The sequence below is a fragment of the Dinoponera quadriceps genome, unplaced genomic scaffold, assembly GCF_001313825.1.
Source record: "Dinoponera quadriceps isolate SergipeBrazil2010 unplaced genomic scaffold, ASM131382v1 scaffold589, whole genome shotgun sequence".
In the NCBI taxonomy this organism is placed as follows: Eukaryota; Metazoa; Arthropoda; class Insecta; order Hymenoptera; family Formicidae; genus Dinoponera; species Dinoponera quadriceps.
The window spans coordinates 126,256-135,898 of NW_014554985.1; the positions used below are offsets into that span (position 1 = coordinate 126,256).

At 40.3% G+C, this 9,643-nt stretch overlaps 3 protein-coding genes across 3 annotated transcripts; 2 read left to right on the top strand and 1 right to left on the bottom strand.

Moving 5' to 3' along the window:
• Positions 1 to 1,592: 1,592 nt before the first annotated feature.
• Positions 1,593 to 2,991, top strand: LOC106742777 (BET1 homolog). The gene is made up of 5 exons (XM_014616035.1): positions 1,593 to 1,772; positions 1,897 to 2,020; positions 2,091 to 2,213; positions 2,283 to 2,449; positions 2,533 to 2,991. The coding sequence occupies exons 3-5, from the start codon at positions 2,195 to 2,197 to the stop codon at positions 2,686 to 2,688; spliced, it is 342 nt and encodes a 113-aa protein (XP_014471521.1). The 5' UTR covers positions 1,593 to 1,772; positions 1,897 to 2,020; positions 2,091 to 2,194; the 3' UTR covers positions 2,689 to 2,991.
• Positions 2,992 to 3,061: 70 nt separating this feature from the next.
• Positions 3,062 to 5,085, top strand: LOC106742776 (probable ribosome production factor 1). Its single transcript, XM_014616034.1, has 3 exons — positions 3,062 to 4,086; positions 4,546 to 4,810; positions 4,887 to 5,085. Exons 1-3 carry the CDS (start codon positions 3,495 to 3,497, stop codon positions 5,062 to 5,064), a joined length of 1,035 nt encoding a protein of 344 aa, XP_014471520.1. The 5' UTR covers positions 3,062 to 3,494; the 3' UTR covers positions 5,065 to 5,085.
• Positions 5,086 to 5,259: 174 nt separating this feature from the next.
• LOC106742775 (THUMP domain-containing protein 3-like) lies at positions 5,260 to 7,538 on the bottom strand. The gene is made up of 7 exons (XM_014616033.1): positions 7,398 to 7,538; positions 7,194 to 7,309; positions 6,326 to 7,088; positions 5,992 to 6,170; positions 5,751 to 5,930; positions 5,516 to 5,653; positions 5,260 to 5,415 (listed from the first exon to the last, which is right to left on the bottom strand). The coding sequence occupies exons 1-7, from the start codon at positions 7,474 to 7,476 to the stop codon at positions 5,281 to 5,283; spliced, it is 1,590 nt and encodes a 529-aa protein (XP_014471519.1). The 5' UTR covers positions 7,477 to 7,538; the 3' UTR covers positions 5,260 to 5,280.
• Positions 7,539 to 9,643: the final 2,105 nt, after the last annotated feature.

Genomic DNA, 9,643 nt, shown 5'->3' on the forward strand with positions numbered 1-9,643 from the left:
GGGGGGGGGGGGGGGGGATTGTACTGTTGTATTATTTAAGGAAGATCGATGCTCAACACTATTGTACATATACACGTATCTTGTGTCAAGGTAACGTTGGAGGAAATCTTATAGTTTAGTATATTTTAACGGAGTCGTCTTCGGTAAACGGTTCGTCGCGTATTCTCGGATATCGCGCGAATCCCTCTGCCTCTCTTCCCCTTTATCATTTCATGTGTCCTTTCATGAATTTCGCATAAATCCCGCTCGTGGCAATTTCGACAACGCGTAGCGCGCACACGCTGGGAGAACGAAATTTCTCCTCTTAGGCGAAGTGTGTGTGAAAGTACAAAGTATTTGCAAACGTCGGCGGCGATCCGTAGCGCGCAAGCTCGGTCGACTTCTGTGGTACATTTTCTTTTTATCCCTCCCACCCCTCCCTCCTCGTTCGGTGGATCAAACATTCCAATCACAATCGCGAATCGATCGACGAATTTCTCGCGGCGGGCATCCTCTCGCGAGACGTACGATAGAGCGTGCACGGATTACGGGCCTAATCTCGGCTAATTAATTACGCTCCTTGGGATCAAATCGTCAATAGCGTCAATCCTGTAACGACGTGCGTGGAGAGACATTTATATACGTATAAATAGCGGCACATGTGTTGTAGCAAGCGTAGCGGCATGCGAGATCGACAATCGAGCGCTGATCTCGCGGTGATTTCACGACATCAAACGTACTTATCGTTGTTCTATATTGAGATAGAGAGATGTTAGAGATATATAACGGAGATTGTATAGATTATAGTACTCGCTAGATGCGGTTAGAGTACGAGCGTTGATGAAGGGGGCTTTACGAGAGGAATTATGTTTCTAAACTTGTTGAGGGTTTTCATATCAAGAACTTTATATAACGCGATAATTATGGAGATGTTAATATACGTTCATTTAGAGCCGCATCGTCGGACTCGACTTTAAGAATTGCGTCTCCTCCCCGGCTCGTCCCGCGAGAGGAGGAGGAGGAGGAACGGTCACGCATACATACACGTACACGCATACACTCACACACATTGAGAGCGTTCTTTTTTCTTATAGGGTTGTGAATATATAGTTATAATTAAATTATTTAAGTTCGAGAGATCAAAGATCTAGGTCGTATCGTTACTTGTAAGTGTTTATCCGTCTCTGTGAGTGATTCTATGAGCGAGATTGTGGCGTGAGACGATTATCTGTATGTCGAACGTAGAAAGAAAATACACGAAACGTACACACACACACACACACACACACACACACTTACACATATACATTGATTGTCCGAGTAGGAGTTTAGAAGGTAGCGAAGTACTTCTTATTGTTTGTGCCTTTATATTTAACATATTCTCTACTTGATAATAAACCGAGACACGATTCTAAATATCCTTTATCCACGATCTGTCTAATAATCCATATAAGAGAGATGTTTCGTAAAAGAGAGTTTCGTAAAATAAAAGATATCTAAGTTGACTGAGACTTGTCAATGGGTTGTTTATTGTCGCACCTAATACTATCGTACATATTATTGTTTTTCTTCCATAGAACTACGATAAATTTTATCATATTCTCCATTCTTGACGTTTAAATATCCAGCTTAAATGCCATTTAAATCTTAACTCCTAACCTAACCTAACGGGACCATCGTTCGTGGACTCGCGATTACACGTCACTGCGCTGTTGCGGTGTGACGTTGACATATACTGATATATATTATTATTGTATCATCTATTGTCCGATTCTGCCAGGACTGTTTACATGGTTGGTGTATAACGAGTGCCTTCTTTGTCATAAAATCAATGAAAGGAAACACATTTTATTAATAAATCGTGCAGGTGTCTTATACGTTTTAGATTGTGTTTATATAGGTTTAAATGTTTTTCAGCAATCGAGTCTCAAGTTGACATATCACACAGTTGGTTTTCATGGACTACATATTTTTTAAGTGGAACGATATATCACATACATAACTGGGACATGCTTTAATGTATCATCCCTCCTCTAATTGAGTAAGTTGATGTCACTTTAAGTACGGTTAAGTTAAGATACACGACTACATATTGTGTGTATTCTTTTCAGATAGGGCAAAGTAAAATAATTGACGAGATTGCAAAGTGTTTTGTCGAGCGATAATTCCCCACCCCCACCTGTTTGTTTACTAAGTTGTCAAGATTGCTAACAAAATGCGAAGATCTCATTCTGGTTAGTATTGCATTAATAATGCGTTGAGTGGGTCATTTCTTATTTCATACATAATTTTTGCTCTCGCAGGTGGTTATGGCTATGAGCCGTTACCAAGTACATCTTCTCACAATGCTATGGAGGATGAGAACGAGAGGATGACTGAGGAGTTAAAAGATAAAATTCATGCGTTAAAATCGTTGTCCATTGACATTGGCACTGAAGTAAAGTACCAAGACAAAATGTTGAGATCTATGGTTAGTGAGTTGGATTTGCAGGCATAATTATCAAGTCCCGAATGTTATCTTACTGTAGGAAATAATATAAATACATTTCACAGGACGATGACTTTGAGAGAACAGGTGGTTTCTTGTCTGGTTCGGTGGCACGTGTGTTACGTCTGGCAAAAGCAGGACACAATTATTACATTCTATACCTATTCCTGTTTTCCATAGCAGTGTTCTTCGTATTGTGGATAGTTTTGAAACTTAAATGATTGTACCTAAGATTTATGACTAAAAGGAAATGTATATAATACGTAATTAAGATAAAAATATGAACATTGTAATATTATACATAGACGGAGGAAAAGGGTGGAAGTGTTAGCTTAGATCTTTTACATTATTTCACTGTGATGGTGACGAAAAAACAATAAGAAATTATTCACGTCATATTTATTCAAATCGTTTTCATATGTGCGTTGTCATATCATTCTTAAGTAAATATTTGTTATCTCATTATCTAAAAGGTAATATATTGAAATTATCTGTTTCACAAATCTTATTATGTTAAAATGAAAAAATATCACTTATTTTGCCGGTTGTATTATTAATAAATAGAAGTTTATTTACTCTATCCTTGCACCGTACGACTTGAAAATAAATTTAAGCTCTCGTAAAGTTCAACTTATAATCTTACGGTTGAGTCGTACTATTTAAGTAAAATAAAATGATGAATTTGCAGGACGTCGAGCCATAATTGTTAAAATAAGAATCTTTCGACCCGTCGTTGAGTCGTAATACTCAAAATTAAAATCCGTCTGACCTATCGTTGAGTCGCACTACGACCCGCTCTTCATTGAAGATGGTGGTGGCTCGTAGCGGAGAATTGTGAACTATATTTTAGAATACGATAACCGTCTGATGCAAAGACTCAGAGATAGATGCACCAGAGACCTGGAGATGGCGTGATTATCCATGTTCACTTGTATTGGAGAAGATAAACACGTGGGATATTAGGCGAGCTTGAAAGGTGTGAGGAACGATCTCTAACGTTTGTAGTTTTAATAAAAAGTATAGAATAATGAAGGTGAAAAATTTACGAAAGAATCCCTTCGGTCGACCCAAGGAGAATAGGGACGAGACAAATGAAGAGGTCGAGGACTCAGGAGCCGGTACTTCGACGGGTAAAAAGTCGGAGGTTACACTGCCTTCGGACAGTAACTTCAACCATATCAAGTGCAAAGCTGTGAGGCAACAGAAATGCCAGAAATTAATGAAAGAAAAAGCGAAAGCGAAGAAGGAGGCGAAGAAGGCGCGGATACAGGCAGGCGGCCCGAAACAAGTACCGCACACTATCGAGAGTCTGCGAGAGAAGGATGAGACTATGATCGTGGGTGATTTGGAGGATGAGGCCAACCTGGAGCTCAAAGTCGAGTGTCAGAACGATGAATTCGCGGCATACTACCGGCAGGACTACGAGCCTAAAGTCCTTATCACTTATGCCGATAACCCGAACAGAAAAACGAGGATATTCGGCAGGGAACTCACGAGGATAATACCCAACTCGATTTCTCTGTACAGAAATCGTTCTGGCGTCAAGAAAATTGTAAGGAGCGCTATCCCCAGGAATTTCACGGACGTAATAATAGTCAACGAGGATCAGTGCAAGCCGAGTATGCTTTTTTTTAGAAAATATGTTGTAACGATACAATACATATATAATATTACCTAAAATATTGACTGAGCAGAGAAAGAACTCTGTGAGCGCTTAGTGATTATTATCTGTGATTAAAGTATTCTTTTAGATTCTTGATAGATCCATAAGATTATACCAATAAGGAATAATAAAATGTTTGCAATACTGTCTTTCAGATACGTTAAACGCTAAAAGTACGTTTTGATATTCACTGCAAATCTTGTAACAGTTTGTGTTACATATTTTATAGATTTGAAGTGCTGGCAGTGAATCCCGGAGCATACTGGAGCGTTTGTATCTGAAAGACGGTATTGCTAAAACTCCCTAATTGTCAAGTGCTCACTGAATCATCTTCTCTGCTGAACGCAGGCATTAGATATTTTTTAGGAGGTAAAAAGCTTTTAAGTTTGCTGTAGTTAAATACGCTTTCTTTTAGATGGGATGTTGGTGATACATCTGCCAGATGGTCCTACCGCACACTTCAAGCTTAGTAATGTTAAGATCACAACAGAACTGAAGCGCAGTCACAAAGAGATCACGGAACACAGGCCGGAAGTTATTCTAAATAACTTCACCACGCGTTTAGGCTTCACTATCGGCAGAATGCTTGGAGCATTGTTTCATTATCAACCAGAATTCAAAGGGCGAAGAGCCGTGACATTCCACAATCAAAGAGACTATATATTTTTCAGGCATCACAGGTAACTTTCAATCGTTTCTTCTCATCTATCTTCCGCGGTAAATTCATATCTCGATCCAACATCAATGATTGTGCAGGTACGAGTTCAATCTTAAAACGGGAAAGCCAAGATTGCGTGAATTGGGCCCACGATTCACGCTCAAGTTAAGATCGCTGCAACATGGAACGTTTGACAGCAAATACGGCGATTATGAGTGGATCATACAAGGCCGCAGGCACGATATGGAGACTAGCAGAAGAAAGTTCTTCTTATGATTTCTCGATGTACTGGGATTATGTTCACAACGAGAGAACATTTCTTCGAAGTGGTCAAGATCCATACCAGCCATGTTGTATAAACATACAAATAAACTTTATATTAATTCTCTCATACAAAAATATATATGTTATGTATGTTTTATGTAACGCTTAAAAAGGAAAAAGAAATACTTCATTGGTCTCTGATTGAAAAGCGGTACATAAGTCAATCGATTAATAATGTCGTAGTTTGAAACGTGTATAATGTACGTTCGTTCGTTTCAAAACGTAGGCTATGACTTGAAGGCCTCCTATCTTCACACTGACTGCTCTCATTAGAATGAACAAATCACCCGCTGCCTTGTAAGCCTAAAATAAAGCGGAATTCATTGAAATTAATTAATGTCAAAATTGCATAGTAAAATATTGTATTTTTTAATTTTGAAATATTTTTCTTTTCAACAGTTACTTGATTAAAACTCCGCTTGTCATGGGTGAGCAGAACCAGTCGTCCGGATGATTGTTTAACCACACGGCCGAGTTCCAACAAAAATTGTTTGTAAAGACGCTCGTTATTTGATCTCTTTCCACTTCTCTTGCCGAAAGGCTGTGAATTACGCAAATAATTTCATTCAGAGAAAATGAAGATATTTTAACGTAAACTGTGTAAAGGTCAGATGGGAGATTAAAAAAAGAAGACACACCATATCGGTGACAATGATATCGACGAAAGAATCCTTGAGCGGTAGATTCAAAGCCACCCATTGCACGGGATTTATTCTGGCTTCCGTTGCCGAGCCGTTTATATTGAACTTTGTTCTCTCCAGAGCTTTGGAGTTGTTATCGCCGCATAGAATGCATAAGTGCGAAAAAGCCAATGCCGCCTAAAATTTGCATGCAAAATCAGCACCCAGGAAAGTCTATGCCGCCGTAAATACGCAGTACCTCTATAGGAATAGATCCGCTCCCACACATCGGGTCAATTATTATATCACCCGGTTTAGGATTCGCCAGTCTTATTAGATTGTAACATATAGTTGACCTGAGAGTGGTCGGGCCGAAGCTCACGATATTCCTGCGGTGCTTAGATTTATGCGTCACACGTAAAAGTGTCACCAGTTGTTCTAAAAAAAATATATATATATAAATAATTTCATTAAGATTATTTCTTGTCTATTGATGTGCATGGTCTATTTATTTTAGAATTAACAGATTGAAACGTGTGCTTTCATTTCTCCACTTTACTCGAATCGCATAAATAATTCTAGTCTCATCGTACGTTCTGTCAATTTGCAGATAATCTCCAAGTGATACTTGGATAGATCCACTACCCAGTGATATTTGGTCTGCAATTCTCCTCCAATAACATAGGCTACATCAGTGGACTCAAATTTGTGTTCACCAAACCTTTCGCATGTTACTCTATATCTAAGTATATCGTCCTCCTTTGACTCTGATGGATCCACGCCTCTTTTTCTACCCTTAGTGGTCACGGACTCCTTAGTATTTTCTGACTCTTTAATGACGCCTGACTCCTTAGTGGTTTCTGACTTCTTGACAGTCTCTGATTCTTTAGTGATCTCTGACTCTTTGGTGATATCTGACTCCTTAGTAGTTTCTGGCTCCTCAATAGTCTCTGATTCCTTAATGGTCTCAGACTCCTTAACAGTCTCTGATCCATTAATAGTCTCTGACTCCTCAATGGTCTCTGATTCCTTAATGGTCTCAGACTCCTTAACAGTCTCTGATCTATTAATAGTATCTGACTCCCCAATAATCTTTGATTTCTTAGTAGTCTCTGATTCATTTTTGGTAACAGGAGCTTGCTCTTTGGCAGAATTATATTCCTCCAATGTAGGATATAGCTTTCCCATAAAACATGTCACCCGTTTCCATATATCGAGACATTTATTCAGATTCATATGCTTGTGCACCGCATCCTTGAACAATTCTAAATCAACTTTCTTATCAGTCCCGTGAAAAGCAACAGTCTGCACATCAGCTACTATAAATACATTGTCTATCGATCTCATTTCTTGGACCTGCACAACATACATCACAAAATAATATATACATAAGATACGATTACCTCCCAGATATGGGACGTTGAAAACAAAAAACACATTTGTGTACATAAAAAAGCGTACTTTCTCATATTGGTCCCACTTTATGTTAAAATATATCCTCCCGCGTTCCTTGATCGCCTCCGCCGAGACGCCGTCAATTTTCTCCCTGTGTTCGTCAATCGCCTGCCACTCGAAACCTACATCAAGACTGTTCGCTTTAGGTTATGTTTGCGGGGACCACACGTGGACTTCTCCCTGGCAGCTCGCGGACGATCACGTTATTACCTGTGTCCACGGTAGCGCCGATCATGAAGATATCGTCGTTCGTTAATGACTTGTCAAAAAGACACTTTATCTTATCCATCGCGATCGCAGGCGAGCTCAAACAATTCAACGTAACAACCTCGCATCAACCGGTCTACCGGCGCAACACCTCGCGTGTGCACACGTGATATCGCGCATGACCCGCGGCGATCTCGATTCGAGCGCTGTCGCTCGCGCACCGTCGAGACAATTCGAAGGGCGACTGAACTCGCACTGATCTCTTCTCGTATAACAATCACCGCATTCACATTAACTGCAATTTTATCGACCCGAAAATTATTCAGGAGTTCGCTCGTTCTCGTTGCATACATAAATGTGTTATCGAGGGAAGAGGAAAAAAAATCGAAAAGAAAGAAGGTGACGAAATGCGTGAGCGTTTCTCACGAGATGAAGTGAGCGTTTCCTATCGAAATATCTCGCACGTCTCGCGTTCGATTGCTCGCCGAGCGAGCTGAAGCGCGGAGAAACGTGCGGAGTTGAAGTTGCCTTGCAAAAATCGATTCGGAAATTCGGACGCTAAAGACGTCTCCTGCCGATATTCAGTCGGATATTATATTTAAGACGGTCTTAAACATGAGATCCGATTATAAATATCAGCTTTGGAGAGCTCGAAGAGGAAAGAGTAAGAAAAAGAGGGAAAGAGAGAGAGAGAGAGAGAGAGAGAAAGAGAAGGAAAGAGACTAGACGCAGTATCTCTTTCTAGAGCTGCGTTCGGAAATTTCACCTAGATGCATCCGGAGAAACTCGCATTGTTCGAAAACATTCGAGTGATACTGATAGTCTATTTTTTTATAGCTGAACTGGCTGCATTAGTTCAAGAAAATTACACACAATGAAACGTGAGAATCTTGTACACTCGGTCACAGGTTGCAACAATTTTTTTTTATATACATAGTTTACGAAGCTATAAAACCCTGCGCACGATGGAAATGTATTAGGAATAAGTATTAAGTATTGAAAATAAGAATCAGGAATAGTGTGATTAAACATAACGCACAATGAAGAAAAATGAAATATAAGATACAAATGAAATATAAGATACAAATATAGAAAATTGCCATACAGCCGTTCATTTCATTCCGTTGTGCGAAAATAACTCCTAATATCTGTTCCTGATAGCCCGGTTTTTCGACCCGGTTTTTCACCAACGCAAGTTAATCAAATCAGTCGATTAAATTCAGCCCTTCCCATGGAACTGTTCAATCGCATCATCCGTTAGATAGATGCGATTGGCCAGTTCCAATGAACAAACTGAATTTAATCGACCGATTTGATTAATTCACGTTGGTGAGACCGGACCTTAATATTTATTCTTATTCTTAATATATGTTCCAATATTGTGCGCAGGGCCTGACGGAATAAGCCAATAGCTGGAAAGCAGCGCGCTGCGTGCCGAGTCGGCGTTAAAACAAGCGCGGAAAGCATCGCGACGCGTCCAGGCCGGCGAGGTGTCGCCCTCCGATAAGCGGAATTAAATGGTCGTAATGACGGGCTCGTAAATAATTAGCGGTCGGACGGGGTTCCTGGGAAACTGCCGTCATTATATTACATCGATAAGTATTTTCGGCGCGCGATCTCGCGTTCACGCGACACGTTCGCGCGACGCGCCGGCCAGACGTTATAAATGAACCTATCGGATATGCATGGCGCAGCGACGTTATACCTTTTCGCGCTGTCAACTAACGTAACCGCGTGCGGCAGCGTCGAGAGCGCTTTCCCGTGTTTTAATCTATTTCATTAATTAGCGAAAATTACGGCAACGCGCACTCGCGCGATCGCCGCCGCCGCCGCCAGCGACGATCACGACGGCGACGGACGGTGGAATCAATGCTATTTTATGACACTGAGAGCTGCTCGCGCACACGCCAAAGTGCAAAGGTGACTCGAGGCCGTTGTTAGCGCGCAGGCATATAATTCGACGGTTACCCAGGTAGAACGGAAAAGCGACGACGATGTCGAAATGACGTCAAAATAATGAGAAAGTGATGGAAAAGTGAGCTTTTATAATCATTTTCTCGCCGTTTTGACATTATTTTGATGTCATTTTCACATCATCGTCATTTTTTGTTCTACTCAAATAAAGGTGGAGATGATTATCGTTATATTCGATATTTTTTCTATATTCGATGTCAAAATATCGAATAAAATATTGCAAATAGAATATCGAATGTATATTTTTTAACTACTCATGAGTTCACGAATATTTT